Raw genomic sequence first — 18,244 nt, forward strand, 5'->3', positions numbered from 1 at the left:
TCATAATGGTGGTTGAGGCTCTTGCTCACCTCAGTTTGCAGAGGAAGATCTTCTGAGATGTGCACAGCCAGGAACTTAGTGCTGCTTACCCTCTCTACAGCAGCACCGTTGATGTTTAGTGGGGTGTGAGCTCTCCTGAAGGGACAGGTTGTTGTTGCTGCACCACTCGGCCAGATGGTTAACTTCACTCCTGTAGTAGGTCTCATTGTTGTTGCTGACGTGACCCATCACATTTGTGTCGTCTGCAAACTTGATGAAGAGGTTGGAGCTGTGTGATGGTGTGCAGTCGTGGGTCAGCAGAGTGAAGAGAAGGGGGCTCAACATACATGCATCCAGTCTGATGGGGAGGCTATAGTTCAGGACACAGAGCAAGTCATCCACTAATCAGAAGGTTGCAGACCCAGTCTGCATGCTGAATATCCTTGGGCAAAATACTAACCCCAGGTTGCTCTCTGATCGGAGTGTCAATGCACTGTCAATAGATAGAAAGCACTTACAAAGAGAAAAGTGCTTGTGTGGGTGGGAATGGGTGAAGGAAGCAAGTTGTATAAAGTGCTTTGAGTTTTCAGAATAGAAAAGCGCTGTATGAGAACCTGCCCATTTACCATTTAAATGAGCAGCTGTACCAGTATACCTAATGAAGTGGCTGGTGACCGTATATGTAGTGTTATCCACACATGACACTGAATCATACCCGTATTCAGTTGGTCTGAACTTATTCACCCGCTACTTGAGAAAAACACGCGCTTATACAGTTTGTCCCTATTTACCTTCCGTACTTACAGACAAGTATGGCGGTCTGAGGGTTGTGGTGACTGCTTTGGTGGCGTAAATAATCATCGTGTGCCTTTTTAAAGCATATTGTCCTCGGCATTCGAGTTTAACTGAAGGCTACAACTACAGTGCGACTAAGGTAAGAAACTTTAATGTTTTTATTGGGACTGTCTGCTCAGAATAAGAGACACGTGGGTACTAGCTAGCCAATGAGGCTAGCCAAGATAAACGCTACCCTGCGCTTGTTAACCAGTAAAACCAATGAAGCGGGATAAATAAGTGTCAAATGAAGCATTTTAAATGTTTAAATTTACGTTAATGTTAGCCTCCCTGTGTAAACCCTCGTTTAGGGTAAACTAAAACCAGCTCATAAGTGTGAAAAGTGATCTGTTGTATAAAACTTGTACGTAAGTGATGTGTGCGCATATTCAGCAAAGCTTGTATCTCCAGCCATGCAGCTTTTCATCTACTTATCGTGAACAACACATTTAAAGAGAATGTAACGGTAATTAATACATGTGCATCAGTAGATAGAGGTACTGTACATCAGCATGTCGCACTCACTGGTCATGAAGATCTTGTATTGATAGTTTTTTTAGTAATACTTTAATCCATAATTTGCACACTGCATTTTTCTTTATCTATGAATCCTTCTAATAATCATGCTTATTTTGCAAATGCTAATGCTGTTCCTGCACACGTAGCCTTTGCGTTCCTAAAACGGGTACTAATGAAAAAACAGTACAAGGTACAAGGAGCGAGACTGGGGAAGAGTCAGCCATAATATTGCTGAAGAGGTTTCATATCCAAATCTTAAACCATTGCGCAAAACAGTTTAGGAACAAAACAAAGTGTCCACAAAACCATACCAAGAATTTTGCAGGTAAAAACCTTGAAATCTGCTAAATGAAGGAGAGTCTGCAGGCAGCAGTGAAGCATGGAGCTTTCTTAAAGGGATTCTGCCACTATATATTTTTATGTTACTCCAAAAAGCTGACTAAAGCTTTGCTTAATTTCCAGATCATCATGCCGTCTTCTTGTGACTCTCTGATGGAAGACATCGAGGACATGGTGTCTTCTAGTGACCCCACTCCTCATGAAAGACAGTCTGCTAGAAAAAGTATCATACCAAGGGCAAGGAAGAAGAAAGAGCTCCTGAGCGATGAGGAGCTTCAAACTGACAGGTGTGTCCAGTGTTTGATATTATTTTACTGCCATGGGGGGGAAAAAAGGGAAATTGTTGGCTTAAAAATAAAAAAAATTAACCATGTATTAAAAAAATGTATTAGTAGATATTTTTGTCAGTGAAAAAAGTGTATTTTGGCTTCATGTTAGAAGGAATAATGTCTTTTAGATGGTTTTTAATAATTGTCAACCCATCTCTTAACATCAGTGCACTGAAATGTTTGAGCCCACTTCCATGTGGAGATTATAGTTGTGGAATTCAAGCCTAAAACACATTCAACATACATCTTCTTTATGATTTAACCATCGATAACCACTGGCATTTTGTAGAGGGTGTAGCAGCCATGGCAGTTTTTCTTGAAACAACAACTTTAATTGCCACATTTGGACATTTTCTCAAAATGACCAATAATGTTTTTTCTTCATGTGGCCCTAATGCTTTTTCGTACCTGCCCATTTGGGGTTTTTTAGAAAAATTTCATGTTGCCAGCTTTGCACAGATCCACAAATGTAGGCTGAAACATAGATTATGTTTTGTAGTATAGTGGTGACAATCTGTTCTCTTTATTTAGAGAAAAAAAGAAAGAAATGTAGGTATACAGTCAAAGCACAGATGTCCCAGTTTCACACTGGGGCTTGAACGCATCTCATGTTTGTTGATCTGTGAAATTAGTCTCAAAACTCCACGTGAGATGAGTGTATCAGGCTATTCGTGCACACACATTTAAGGTTTTGTGAGCAAGAGGGACACTACGTTTAGTTTTAGACATCTTGGTTTAAGCTTGTCGAATCCGAGGCAAATTCCTCTCATATTAGAGCTATGAAACTTGGAATAATGATCCCAAACACTTTAGTAACAAGGAAAATGACTGTATTTCACAAAGTGTTTAGCAACTTAAATCAAGACACTGCTTTATTAATCACAACTCAGCTGCATTCGTTGCTGACACTTTTTAGAGTTCTGTAAAAGTTACAGTGCTAAGCAAACTATTTGGACGCTATTTCTAAATTACTCCAAGCATCTCGTTCAACAAAACCAAAAGTTTTCCATTTCCAGCATTTTTACCAGTGTTCTTGTGATTGTTCTATCGATTGTACCCTGTGTGAGAGGTTTCTGGTCACCAGTGTATAATCTGGAAGCTCGCAATTTTGGGGATTTCTGAAGGTGTTTACTAGAGATGGACCGATCCGATATTACGTATCGGTCCGATACTGACCCAAATTACTGGATCGGATATCGGCGAGAAATAAAAAATGTAATCCGATCCATTAAATATCAAAAAAGCACCTCACAAAACTTGCTACATGGCGTAACTCGGCTCATAACCGTAGCACGTTGCAGCAGTATGCATCACGTGATAGAGCGGCTGTGTGTATTTGTAGCCTTGCTAGCAATCCGGCATTTCATCTCCGAGGAAGTTTTCCCAGAGAGAAGTAAAGCAAGTGTGTAAGTTCATCTCTGAATGTTTGTAAAGCATTCCCACGTTAAGCTTAACAACCGATATATGGAGGGACTGCCTCTCTCTCTCTCTCTCTCTCTCTCTCTCTCTCTCTCTCTCTCTCTCTCTCTCTCTCTCTCTCTCTCTCCTGCTGCTACTTCAATCGTGAAACTGCTTAATGATCAGCTGATCGGCTTTTCTGTCGCGAGTCCGTCTCTCTTCTTTGTTTTTGGCCCACTTCTCACCAGAAAGAGGAAACCAGCGGCTGAACAACAGCAGCACTATTAAGCTTGATAAGCTGTTGTTAGAATTTATTTAATATTACTTTCTACACCAGGATCTTTTTCTACGTAGCTGATGGCTGGTAACTGTGCAGGGGCGGATCTAGCAAAGTTTAGCCAGGGGGGCCGATAGGGCATGAACAGGGAAAAGGGGGACAAAGACATACTTTTCTTTCTTATTCTCATTTAAAATGTCTAGCTTTTATTAAATAATTATCTGACTCTTACACCCAAAGTTTTAATCTGATGTAAAATATATAGAAGTCCATTACTGTATATAGTAACTGTTAAGTCTAATATACCCTAGTAAGCTATAGTACTTTTTCCTTTGGGAAAGTACCATCTGTGAATCCTGCAATTCTGTTGAAGAAAGATGTTGAATCTATTTAATTATTCTTGAAAAATAATTTATTTCTGTGCATTTTTCCACACTGCATCAAATTAAATTTGATTACATCGATTAAGCATCATGAGGTGGAGGGTGGGGGTGGTTCCCTATTTTTTTTTTTTTTGCTGGGAGTTTGCAACCCTATTAGTTAGGTTGCTTAATATTTCTGCTAAGTACTCTTTAAAATACCAGAATAGGGAGGATGGAGTAGGTTTAAGTTTATTAGATTGATCAGTGTTGCTGAACTATGAAATATTTTGGGTGCAGTGTATTTTTTACATACAGGTATAACAGAATAGCTTTAGTGTTGTTATTTATTTAAACTTGAGTATAAACTTATACAAAATGCAGCAAGATATTAAAAAAACGTTTTATTAATTAAAAAACACACTATATCGGATTCATATCGGTATCGGCAGATATCCAAATTTATGGTATCGGTATCGGACATAAAGTGGTATCGTGCCATCTCTAGTGTTCACTTAGTTTTCCAAGTGAGTGATGTTTTTAATTGAAATTCCTGAAGTGTTTGAGTGTTTGTTTCTTCAACTACATTTCTAGTTGTTGTTATAACTGAATTGTTTCTTCCACTACTTAAAAAAATAAAATAAACCCCATAATTTCATCTAACTGCAAACTGTTTTCTTCTGATTAGTTTTATGTTAATATTTTATATATTTATATTTCAGTAATCCGATAGATTAGAAAAATCCCATAGTCATGTTGAGCATGTTTACATTCTACATGGCTATGCTGGGGAAAACTAAATTACAGTCGCTGTACATGCTGCTGTTCCACGTTCATGTTGTCTTAATTTTTGCATTTCTTATCTAACAGAGGAAATGACACCAATAGCACACATCAGCTATACCAAAAACCTTAGAAGCTTCCAAGCCACAAATGCCCTACACAAGATCCCACTGAATCGGAAAGCCACCTTATCAGGGTGGTTTGATATTTACTCTTGACATTTAGTTAACAACTTTGACAGCAGCTGGTGTAAAAGCACCTTTGTACTTCCTCCAACACACATGGGTAATAAAGCAAATTTACAATAGACAGTCTTTTGTCAGCCGGTTTGGTTTAGACATCGATTTTTGCACATCAGGATGATTTATAATGGACGTATTACTTGTATTTTTTTTAGTTTGATCCCTGGTACCCAAAAGATCTGGATGAAAACATGGGGCTGCAGTCATAACAACTCAGATGGGGAGTACATGGCTGGGCAGCTGGCTGCCAGCGGATACAAGATGACTGGTAAGAAATGATGTAATTGTACTATGTTGTATTAATTCTGTTGATTTGAAGTCAACAGTACCAACAGGAAGCTGCCTATACCATAACGTGTCAAAATAAATATTGGATGTATTTTATATTTAGACAAAAGATAAATGGATGAACAGCTACAGTGGTAAATATGGAATTATTATGGGTGCCAGTTTAGCTCGCTGCTTGAGCAGGGGCAGCGCTCCAGGTCGGCTCCAACCCATGGGCCTTTGACGATTGTCTTCCCCCACACTCTCTGCTTTCCTGTTTATTCTCCACTGTGCATCTAGTAAAAGCAAAAAAGGCCACCACAAATCTTTAAAACATTTAAATATCATCATTATTGTTAAATGTCTATAGGATTAATGTCAATATTATTATTAAACACAAGAGGGCGGTCTTGCTCTATAAGTACACTGAACCTTAAATGTTATTCTGGTTGGTGAGTTTTATTTTTCATTGAATTGAACTTGTTAAAAACACCTATGGATGAACTGTGCAGTGTAAGCATTTTAATTCACGTCTGCCAGTCTTTAGGAACCAGATGTATTTTGTTATTTCTCATCGCCATGATTACAGCGGTCATTTACATGCTTTAAGCTGACTTAAAATAGATGAGAGCGTACATGGTTCAGATTACAGCTTGTTAGAGAAAACTGATATAGTGAATGCTGCCTTTCATTCTTCGGTTTTGCGTGAAGACGCTGGCCATGTTCGGTACTAGATTACTGGACATCTTTCAGGAGGGTTTCGTTGCGAGTGTGCACAGGTGTGATAGCCCGACACAGGTGAAAACGATAACGCAGAGAGTGACATGACACTGAGTTTTGCATTGTAGTCGGTTAAATATGATACTCTGGTGAATGTTTGTGACCTCATGTTTGTCACAAGGAAAATTGATTGTGCGTGGCTTTGTGCGATTAGTTATGTGTTCAGTGTGAGTATTTGTGTTGTTGTGTGTGTGTTTCAATAGACACGCACCAAGATGGATGAAGAAGACGGAGTAAATCCCTTAGGCATTTTTCTTTCTCTCCGTGGGGTCTCCACAGCCATAGAGCAAAATTAATCACACACTTCAAAAATGCAGATCTACCCACTCATTCAACATGACACGCAAGACACAGTAAGCCCATGACCACAGGCCTATAGTTTTTCTCCTCATCTGCTAGGCCAGACCCTTGATTTCTCTGTTCTCAGTCCGTTGCTCCTTGCTGACGTAACGCGTCTCTGTTCAGTTTGTCGTCTTTCACCTGCCCCTCCACTTCTTAACAGATCTTGTCACACATCTACTGAAGCTTTAGACTTTCTGTGCTAATTTAATTTGGGATTTTTTTTTTTAATTTAGTGGAATGACTGCAGTCGGAAGAGAGTGTAGAGAAAACTTGTTTGTATTCAGACAGTTGTTTTCTATTCCCACTTTGACCTTTGTAAGGGTAGCATCCTCCTGTCTCTGAATCTGATTACAGCACATGTTACTTCTCTGGTTGTCTTAAAGTCCTCAGCAGATATACATGCAAGAGGGTGTAATGTAATACACTCTTTGGTAATGAGGTTAAATATTGCTGTTATGGGTATTAGATTATTGTAATCTCTGGGTGAAGACTCTCTCTGTCTCCTCCTCATGTTAAAAGCACGGCTGCACAGCGACCGGGCAGGAAAAGCGAAACCCTTAATAATCTTACGCAGCAGAAAGCTCAAATCATTCAGAGCATGTGCCTGTGAGGCAGACTTTAAACACTAAAAGAGAAAATTGGATATAAATACACATGAGGGTCAGAAGAAAGTTAATTGAATGTCTGTCTTCTATTGTTTGCATATATTTTGCATGGTTGAATACGTTTAGAAAGGATGCACTCTTGTTTGATGTTGTCATATACATTTGTCTCCCTGGTGTGTGCCCCGGTGGTATGTTTACTCTGCTGAAACTAAGGTTCATTTTCTTTCTGTCTGACGCCGTACTTTGATGTGAAGCTGCTATTTCACAATATTTTTTTAAAACTTTTTCTTTGCCAGAACAGTTTTCTGACTCCAGGGTCTTTATGGACATGTGCATGTGAGCATGATCCCCAAATGGTGCTTCGTTTTTCACGTGATTTACAAAAGTTGTGCTGTTTTCTATGGAAGCCTGTTTCCGCCACTAAAAAAAGTATCCGCTGTTTCTGTCGAAATGTGTGGGCACACATGAGTGTGCAGGCACAATATTCCGAGAAAATACCTAAAAATTTTAATTGTTTTCTCGAAATTTCAAACTAAAAACGAACTCAAAATTTCAAATTAGCTCTGCCAATCAGTAATCTATGTGACTGACATCATTTTCTTATTACCTGGAAGGATATGGCGCAGAGGAATGCGCACTTAAAACCGGATCGCAAGAAATTGGCGCTTTTGAGAGCATGTTTGCTGATAGTAACGCCATGTGATTCAGCTAATAACACAAGGATCATTTGTGAAGCCACGGTGAAAATACTCAGCAATTTGTGCATTCATGACTGGCTGTGATACTGTTAGCTTAGCTGTAGCATTTGTAGCTCAGGGCTTCAGCTTCCGGGTAACAAGGAAATGACATCATTCACGTAGATTACTGATTGGCAGCGCTAACTTGAAATTTCGAGTTACTTTTCTCAAAATTCCAAGTTAATAAGTCGAAATTTCAAGAAAATAACTTGAAATTTTGAGTTATGAATACTTTTGTTTTTAAATTATTATTGGTTTTTTTTTAGTGGTGGAAACGGGCTTCCATACACTAAACACATTATTTCTTGGCAAGAAATGACGTGTCTCAATCATTAGTAAATCAGTCTGTGCGCTTGATTACTTTGTTCCTCCTTCTATATTTAGCACCTTGAGAAAGGAACTCCCAGAAATGCATATGCAACATGATCAGCTGCAAAAAGTCTCAGTTCCCACCTCTTACAATCTCCTCACTGTAAATACAGACAGTATTTTTTATTTTTTTTTAATGCCAAAACCAAGTTTGTGCTGGTGCAGCATGTTAGTAAATCTTCCCTTATAACTTCCTGCAGCCCTAAACATGATATTTTATTTCAGCATGATTGCCACACATAAATTTACCTGCTGAGGGCGCATGCGTTTAGAGATTCCTGGCAGCTGGAAAAAAATACGTCTTATAACTCTGCGACAGAATAATGCAGATATTTCCACAATGTAAAGGCCATCTCTCTGCTGTCGTTCAAGCTGACCTTAACAGAAACGTGGCCACAGTCATAGACTAGATGTACTCCAGTAGTCAGAGGGAGATAGAAACGATGTGAACGTGTGTGAGATTGTAAAAAACTATTTCTTTATGCAAGTCACATCAAACAGAGCTCGGAATAGGGAACAGTAATAGGTTCCCTATAATAGGAAAAATGCTGATGGCCATCATTACATGTATGCAAGCTTTGTTAGTTGCATGTCTCACATATAACAGGTTAGAAAAGGTGAGAAATTATTCCATTCACAGCGAGGAAAAGGTGTTGTTTTACCCTGTGCTGTAGCCCAAAATATACCTTTATCTTACATTCATAAAGCCTCAGAGTACGACCGCTGCTTTTCTTCATAACCCTTTTTTCACTCTGTTCTCTCTCAACAAAGTATGTTAAAGGTCAGAGTCTTACTGCTAATGCTAAAGGCTTAGTTTGGTTTCTGTCCTCCACAGCTCTGCTTTTTATCCGTGTCTTGTTTGCGTTCCTGTATCTTTTCTCTTTCCCTGCCGTCCTCGTCCCTCCGTCCCTCTCGGAGTTAAAATCTGCAGTCAGTCGTTGCATTTCGGTGTGAGATTGTTAGAAAGAAATGGACGGTCATGGACAAAATCAGGTGAGATTACACTTGGTAGAGGTGACGATTGTGCTGAATGGTATTGTATGGAATGATGTGCAGTCTTCTACAAAGGCATGAAATTGTCAGGAGTGTATCAAAGGTGGAATTGTGTAGTATGACTAACATAGAAAAAGGCTTGTGAATAGCATGGCGCTGTTGGCCAGATGGAAGATGAGGACAGGTTGAACATTATCATTTGTGAGTTTGAACGTTCCATATAAAATCACAAATTCCCGCCTACCTCTGTAATTTGTACGCCTATGTGTGTTCAAATCCACCACGTCGCTCTGCAGTTTAATGAAAGCGTATGGACAAAGGAGCCTCGGCGCCTCTGAAAATATGACATCACCTTCTCTCCCTCTCTCTCTTATCCTTCCTTCCTGTTTTCTCTCCATCACATCCCCGTGCCCCCCCTTGTCGCTCCTTCCTACCCTTCTCTAACTTTCTTTCTTAAACTATGACATCACTTTTATAGTAGATAGTAGCAGTTCTTGTGTTGGCCTATAGGTGGCAGCCTTTCCCCATGTAGCAGCCCTTTGTTGTAAGAATGAACCACTACAATATCAGGGTGAGGTCATCCTTCCAACATCCTCTCTTCCCATTCATGGTTTTAAAATGTGTAACTTTCAAAGCTTCAAAGCAACCCCTGATTATATGCAAGCTGTAAATGAAGCCAGCTCTCTATCAGTTGTATTATAAACATATAAACATGGAGGCTGCTCTGCTAAGGCTTAATGCAGATTGTTGTAGTTGTGTTTAGTTGAGAAAAATCACTCCTCATTTGTAGCTGGAGATGCTCTTAGCTTGTACATGCAGTGCTTTAAAGGTGTAACTCTCAGGAACGTCTTTTATTTAACCAGTTACATTCATATTTGAGATTAGCATATTACATGGTTGCCACCTGTGGAGATAAATAATATGGCATTTATTTGTTTGGTCACGCTCATATTCTAGTTATATAAATGCACACACACACGTAAAATAAATAGTGCTGATCAAATAACAATGGCTCTCTTTGCTCCTTTTAAAAAGTTGTGTGCATCAATGAAAGACACTGTTGTTTACCTGTGCTTTCATTGTCTTCCACTTGTTTTAGTGCTGGTACTGGTTTATTATGGCTCGTTGTCATTTGCTGTTCCTGCGCACAACCAAAGGGGGCACTCTTCACCCACGCTAGCACACCGACACCAACGAACTGCATTTGAGCAGAAGAGCAATGTGCCAAATAGTGACTTCATAGGAAGGCATCTATGGTCACACATGAGTGTGCAGACACACACAAACACACCCTTCATGGAAAGTCACACCAGGATATTTTGATTGTTTTTGGCTGGTCTCCTCCCCTCCCAATATCTTTCTGCCATCCAGCCGGGCACACAGCACTTCAGTTAGGATTTTACATACCGGTTAGGCAAAATTACTCCCGGGTACACAATGTCAGCCAAATGAGGCGTTTTCAGTTCCTGGTTTGGACGCAGACGTTAGAGGATATGGGTTTCAGAGAGAGAGGGTGTGGGCTGCTTTGATAAAATGATACGAGGACTTAATTGATCAGCAGGTATTACAGGTGCTGCCGTGAATAGAAAATGCTGTGAGTGTCACAGAGTGTGGTTTTTTTTCCTTTATTAAGCCTTGTTTCAGAGCAGGTAATCGTCAAAAAATATGAAATATATATATCGGTTAATTAAGATTGAAGCATTGTATGTATACTGCTTTTAGTAATAAAAGTATTTTTTCCAACTGAGCTAAAGCACTTAAAAGTGTTTAGTCAATAGTAGCTGAAAAAATAATTGTTTAAATGTAGATCTAGTATTTTTACTGCTCTTAAGGGTCTTTAACATTTGCTTAGCCTTAGAAAATTTGTTGTAGTATTTGGATGTTTTGGCTGAAACCCCTGAAACAATGTTCTGATGGCGCTCACACTGCATTTGTGTTTCTAGCTCTTCTGTTGCTCTGTGTGATTGTATTACATCACCGTAGCGTATTCTCACTCTGAGTCTGTGTTCCTCGCATACGTGCCGTCTCATTCATAAAACGGAGCGTGTGAGGACCTTCTGACTGGCTGCCTACGCGCTACGCAAGATTACACGCCGTAAAATTATAGCCAATGAAAACTTACAATATTGTCTGACTCCACCTCTCACATAAACACACACATTGGCGCTCGCAGCCCGCCCGCTCGTACGCACATTTACTCTTCTCACACACAGTTGCAGCCGTGGTGGGAATTGGTGTTGTGCAGAGAAAGTATCTGAGAGACAGTTGCGTTTTCGACAGTCATCATTCTGTAAGATTAGACTTATCGCCTGGTGTCTGTACGCCTGAGAAAAACTCACTGTATGCTCACCGTCTTTCCACTGTGGCGTAGCTGCGCGGCTCGCTTCACTGATTTAGAGAGGGGAGAAGGAGACTGGGAAAGAATGAAGGAGAAGGCAATGTAAGGAAAGATGAGAGGAGTCCGCGGGGAAGGAAAGATGGTGGTGGGATGCGGGGCACAGCAGACGTAGATGGCACTTCAAGACAGAATTAGTCTAAGCGACGGTTTAGAAGTGCGAAGGCGAGCAGGGAGGGCAAGTACGATGCCAGGGAAATGAGCTAGAATCTGGCAGATCTGCAGAAATGGGGAGTAGAGAGATGTAGAGTGTAGTGGTTTGTATGACCAGGAATGACAGGTGAGATGTAAGGGGAGAGGGGAAAAAAAGAGAAGCTGCAGAAAGAAAATAGGAAATTGTATCTGGCAGCTGTAGATTCAGTGTGAGGGAAAAGATTCCTGCTGGATAATAAATGAAATACTCTTAAAAGTTAGCAGAATTATTCATTGTCTGAATCATGTAAAAAAAATAAAATAACTACACCGCGTGTGCTTGAATTGAAAGAGCACTTTGCACTAATCTGCTAAATTTAGAAATTGTCCTTATTTCATTTTTGTGTAATGCAATTTGATGTAAACAAGGAAAAAACTATTAAAACGGTAAAGCAACACCTATCTCTCGTTTCTTAGGTATTTACTAAGGCGCACACAGTCTGCAGAGCTGTGATTTTTGTCTGAAGTTGCGATAGAAAGACCCATCAGTCCAGGCAGTCGGGTGTAACCGTTTAGAGATCAGAAGATTAGAGTGATCCCAGCATTGTGCGTGTGCATGCACATGTGTGTTTTGTTGATCCTACAAGGTGACCCATGTGTAGACGGCACCCAGTAAGTAACCATTTAGAAGCCATAGGATTAAAGACCTTAAAATTCCCTTGAGGGAATTATGGATAGAGGAGAAAGAAGGAAAGCGGCATAGGCAGAAGGAAAAGGGGGAGATCGGTGCTCGGTGTCAATCGGTGATTACTCCAAGGAATGGAATATTGATAGCATTGTAAACTCGTCTGAGCAGAACAATCATTGCGGCAAGAAATTGTCACGGGGTTTGGAAAACACAGTGTCAGTCTTGGAGATTTTTATTCTCAAAAAAGTTAAATATTAAAAGTAATCTGCGTGTGCTGTGGAAATGGGCAAAATAAATGCCTACATAGTAAAGAAACTGCAGGAGGGCAACAAATATGTTCCTTCCAGGAACTCTTTCCCGAGAATCAGATCGCCTTCACTGCTGGAAAACCTTTCTCATGTGTATGATTTAAGGAGCATGGAGAGCAATCAGATTTGACTAAAAAGAGACCACCTCGCTTCTCTGAGGGGGGAAAAACAGAACAAATTTATTTCCGAAAGGGCAGTGATATTTCATCCTTGTTGCCTTAAACCTCAAAGGTAGGAGAGGAGGAAGAATTGAAGCAAAAAGAAAAGCTGCTCCAGTTCCCCATCTGCACAGTCATTTGTGTCCCTGCACTTTCATTTCTTGATGAAGAGAACGAGAGAAGCTGGAAGGAAGTTTCTTTTTGCTACTTCCCCGTGGAGGAAGGAAGTGTATTACCTATTCCCTTTAGAATCCAACCAGCCAAGTAAACCCCATGTTATACCAGGAATACCGCCTGCATTCCACAGGGATTGTGAATACCCTGAAGGGGTATAATGTGAATATCATGGAGGGGATGTAATGGGATAAGGCAGGAGCTGGAGGAAAGGCGTAGGGGTGGAGGGGCAGAAAGGAAAGGAGACTAGCAAAATGACAAGTAAAGGAGGTTGTCTGGAAAAGGGATGAGAGGTGAGGCTAGATTTTGCTCAACATCCATAGTATTGAGCCTTAAATCAAAGCTGGGAGATGTTGGTTTCTGGCATTGAAGGTGGCCTAGGCTTAAAAGAAAAAAAAATCTATTGGCCTACGACTGACAGTTCAGCTCTGTGGCCAACACACCCACACTGTGTGGGAAATTGCAGGAGTACAGCCTTCACTCCCCTTGAACGCAATCCATCGGGTGCCATTTAACAAGGCATTTAACCCCTAATGTCTCGACTGGAGCTGCTCGATGGGAAACATGGCACGCCTGTGGATATGTTGGGCAGCTCCCAGTTAGGTGTATGCACCCACCCTCTATTACCCAAGTCTTGCCAATTCATGTGTAATAATATGACACACAAATAAAGCGTGTGTGTTCTTGGGCAGTGTGTGTGAAATTTTGTTTATAAAACTGCTTCCTGTTAATATATTATAGTAAGATTATAGTGAGTCTATAGTTCTTGGCTCAGTATAATAGTTCGTTCTTCATCTTTATAAATTTTTTAACACTACGCAAAAATGTTTCCTTTTTCTAGAAGACTTAAATCTTCTTTAGGCTACATTCAATATAAATAAAATAGATGAAAGTGTTTGTATTTCTTGTGGAGTATTTTAAGTTTAATAGTTACATTACAGTGGAATGACCTATGTGTACAAAGCATACGACAGGAAAAGAGATCAAACTACGTTTTTATTTTTTGCCCCAGAATTAATACTGTGTCATATTCATGGCGTGTAAGGACAAGTAAAACTAAACAAGTATGGGATTTGTAACTAATGTGAGGATGGTTATACTGCAACCTGCAGATTTGGTGGTTGATGGTGTTCTGTAAAAAGAATAGGGTTGCCGTGTCGCACATTATGCTGTAAATGTAGAGTACAGCAGACCATTATGCATATGTATCCTCCACAGCATTTAACCAGTAATGGGGTATTTCAGCTTTGTTTGATGGTTCAGATCCATGTGATACTAAGGCTACGTTCACACTGCAGGTGTTAATGCTCAATTCCGATTTTTTGATCAAATCCGATTTTTTTTGTCTGCTTGTTCACACTACAAACAAAATGTGACAGCAAACGCGCTCTAGTGTGAACGCTCAAAGCGGCCCACATGCGCAAAAGAAGACATCACACACAACGCGCTCTGTTTAGACCCAGTATTGTTTGACTGATGGCCCTTAATATAAAGACTTCGGACTTTACGTTTCCCAATTTTTGCTTTAAGTTATTGTGTTATTTACATAATAATGTAAATAACCTAATAATGATCCTTATTGCTGTTTTAGAGGAGCAGTGCTTCAAAGGATAGTTGCAGATTTCTGTCAGAATCTGCAGATTATACAGTATAAATAAAATGTTCACGTTGTCTTCCCAACAGTTTCACTAACATCTACACTGGAAGGCCAGGAAGCGTTCACGATGTCTTCTCCGGCGCTGATAATTAGCGTCTGTCTTGTATCAGTGACGTAAAAGACGGATTTAATGCGACATGACCGTTCAAACAGCAGTCGCTTTATAAAACATCGGATATGTATCGGATTCAGTACCACATACGAAAGTGACCCAGATCGGATTTGAAAATATTGGATTTGTGCCGTTCACACTGTCGTAGCATGATCAGATATGGGTCGCATAGGGTCAAAAAAAAATCGGATTTGATGCGCTTTCGCCTGCAGTGTGAACGTAGCCGAAGAGTAATTTTAAGCAGGGTTTTAAAAGGACAACCGTCTCCATCCAGATGAGTATCTGAGCAGTTTTCTTTCTATAGTATACTGGGTATCGGTGTATGTGTGTGCTGCTGCCCAATGCTTGTCCAGGTTTAACATTTTTTTTTTTTTTTAACTGTATTGTGGTTTTTAGTGAGCTGTACATATATTATTGCTGTTACTATGTTATGAATGAATTTTATTGACAAATTATAACATTAGTGTAGGATGTTGTTCTTCTTCCCTTATTCCAGCGGTCCCCAACCCGCAGGCCACGGACTGGTCATTTGTACCTGGCTGCGAGAGTTGAGGCTCGGTCTGATATTTTTGGTTTTCAGGGTTTTTATCGTTATGTTTTTTTTATCGTTAGCTCGGTTTCCCTGGGTCTTTTCCTGTGTACTATGAGTAAATCTCCTTTTTTTTGGTACCCGGTACTGGCTTTATTTTGTTGTATTTATCCGCGACACTTTAAAGGCCGATCTGTGAAAATATTGTCGGACATAAACCGGTCCATAGCGCAAAAAAGGTTGGGGACCGCTGCCTTATTCCTCATTGCCCTCATTCTGTGCTAAGCTCCTCTACAAGGACTCATGAAGTTGTGATTTTGAGTCAAACTAGAGCTGCTTGATGTTTAAATTTCATGTTTCATCTTTAAAAGTACCGTGTCGAGTACCAAATCGAATTTCTGTGTTCTGCTGGGAAACCGGTGAGTGGGCGCTGTGATTTATTTATTTCTATCAAGTTTGACGAGATCTCCAAATGCAGCCCCAAACCATGACAGAGCCTCCAGCGTGTTTTACTGATGGCTGCAGACTTTCACTGTTGTACCTGTCCTGGCCTCAGGTCTTGTGTCAGGTTTGTTTTTTGTTTTTATTTAAAGACATGACTTCCAATGACTGTTAATCTGCTGTAGATAGTGGTTTGTTTTTTAGGCCTGCCTCTTCTTCCTTTGTCCTCCACTTTACTCAAACTGTTTAAAGGATACACTACACACCATCTGAAACTGTCTGAGTGGTTTGCCCTCTTTCCTCTTTGTGAGTGGCACTACAAAGAGCCATGAAACTGCGTTTTCAGTTTAACTAATATATTAAGAACCAAAGACCAAAAAAAGAGTGCATTGTATCACACGAGGAAGAAATGGGATATATCGTATCACTATTTTGTTTTACATTACTCTCTCATTTTCGTTCTGACTTTCTGAACCTACATTTGCTACATAGTTCAGCTAAATCGTCATACTAAACAGAAGTTTTAATTTGGTGATCATTGTACTTTTGCTGCTTTTATTCATGATTTTCTTTAAGTAACAGTAACAGGTTGACCTTTGGTGACATGTCCCCCACCCGCCTATACTGAGCAAATGGTACAGAGCTGTCGTGTTGTATTAGTTCTGGTGGCAGAGAGGTCAGCACTGTAGCATTGATAAACATCTGGCTAAGTGGCATTCATGTGACGTTAAGTTAATCTAACATTAGTTGATGCTTTCCTGTTCCTAAAACACTGTAATAATGAAGTTGCTGATGTGTTCAAACGTTCAAAAGTACTGAATTTCCTACATTTAATGTAACTTCAGTTACATGCAGTATGCTGTATTTAAAAAGCTGCTTGCTTGTAAAAGGGACAAACCAGGAGCCCTCAAGAAAATAAGAAAATAGAAAAAAACGTTTCTTTAAATTGAAGCAGTGCAGTGTGTCTTACTTAATCAAGGTGGCTGTTATTCTAGCCTCTTCAGTGTAGCGCTCTGGCTCCAGTGCTGGTGAAATTTGCCAAACTAAACTTAAGACAGTGACTGGCTTAACCCCGTGTCATGATAAGAGACGGTATCATTATCAAAAGAAGTCTGTAGTTATTGACCCGGGTCGGTGTGAACGCTGGTTTTCGCACGTTCCTAATTAGCGTTTAGACGAGCAGCTGCAGCTTCGTCAGTGAATAGCAGGGAGCTAGCACAATCAAGCTCATTTTCAATTGTTGGGTAAGGGTAAATAAAAAAGCCTCGCAGGTTGTCGCCAACTTTTGAAAAGTGTGTGAATTTTACTCGAACTGTGAAATTCACACAGATTTGCTACGTGCATCTGTAATAGAAAATTCACCAACAGAAACGTTCATGATGGAAGGGACATCAGATGATTACATATGATGGCGGTTCGGCATCTACGCTATTGTTGAAACGCAAACATACACAGAGTAAATTTAAAGATGATGTTTTTCTAGATGTCTGTAAAGGTTCTCAGTCATCCAGGTCATCATAGTCAAAGGAGCTTGCAAAGAAAAGCGTCTGGACTTCTTTAAGTAAGAGGTCTAGACTTTTGAGAAAATCTTTGCAGATAAAAAGCCAGTTTGTATACAGAGAAATGTTATTCATTCAGCTGCTTTTATTCACTGTTGAAACACGTTGCATAACAAGTACTCTTGTTGGGGTAACTTGCTAGGAACAAGCTAGAACTGTTTATAGAGACATAGAGTGAGCTCACCGCTGTGTTAGAATTGGCCGCGATGATTGTAATGTTGCAGTATCGGTAATCCGCTCTTTAAGTGATGACGTATGAACCCTGCTTCCGGGTCCAATTTACTACCCCCCCAGCCCTCCACAAAAAACCCCCCAAACAAAACAAAACAGTCAGTGATCACTGTCGGTCTCTCCCGGTTTTTATTACCACTATAGGGCTGTGCGATATGACCAAAATCTCATATCCCGATATAAGAATTCTATCATCCGATAACGATATAAATCACAAAAATGTAACATTTTCTGTAAATTCTGTGAATCTCGGGCAGCTCGACTTGCGGGAAGTGTTCCAGCTGCGCGTCATGTAGCTGGAGTCGAGTGTTTTAACTGATGTATGAAATGACACATTTTTAGACATAAGTTGTAAAGGCCGCCGTTTTCTTTGTGAGTATTTATTACACGGCGTGCTGCGGGAAAAGCCTGTTCTAACGTTTGAGTCTAAGGTTTATTTTTTAGCACCTGGCGGCTCTTTTTTACTTCTCATCCGTAAATAATCTGCTCGTTCACGTGATTCAGTTTATTTTGAAAAGTCTCAACAGGATCTTGAGCTTCATTGTGAAAGGTTTATGCAGAAAAAAAACAAGCGGACACGCGATGGTGTTACCTTCGTTGTTGCTAACCACAACGCATAAAAACAGGCACTTGTCCGTCTGTAGTGTGGTTATATAAAATATAAGAGAAAGAGAGAACTTTAAGAAATTAATATAGCCACTACAGTGA

General features: G+C 40.1%; 1 protein-coding gene across 2 annotated transcripts in view; it reads left to right on the forward strand.

Moving 5' to 3' along the window:
* Positions 1-758: 758 nt before the first annotated feature.
* The window catches only part of cdkal1 (CDK5 regulatory subunit associated protein 1-like 1), a 252,886-nt gene continuing 235,400 nt past the window's right edge, over positions 759-18,244 (forward strand). For both annotated transcript variants that reach the window (XM_084943963.1, XM_084943964.1), the window contains exons 1-3: positions 759-913; positions 1,795-1,958; positions 5,215-5,327. In XM_084943963.1, coding sequence (XP_084800089.1) covers positions 1,801-1,958; positions 5,215-5,327 — 271 coding nt within the window. In that variant the 5' untranslated portion in view covers positions 759-913; positions 1,795-1,800. The remainder of the gene's footprint in view (positions 914-1,794; positions 1,959-5,214; positions 5,328-18,244) is intronic.

This window comes from Perissodus microlepis, chromosome 11 (assembly GCF_051167445.1).
Source record: "Perissodus microlepis isolate ML-2025 ecotype Zambia chromosome 11, ASM5116744v1, whole genome shotgun sequence".
Classification (NCBI taxonomy): Eukaryota; Metazoa; Chordata; class Actinopteri; order Cichliformes; family Cichlidae; genus Perissodus; species Perissodus microlepis.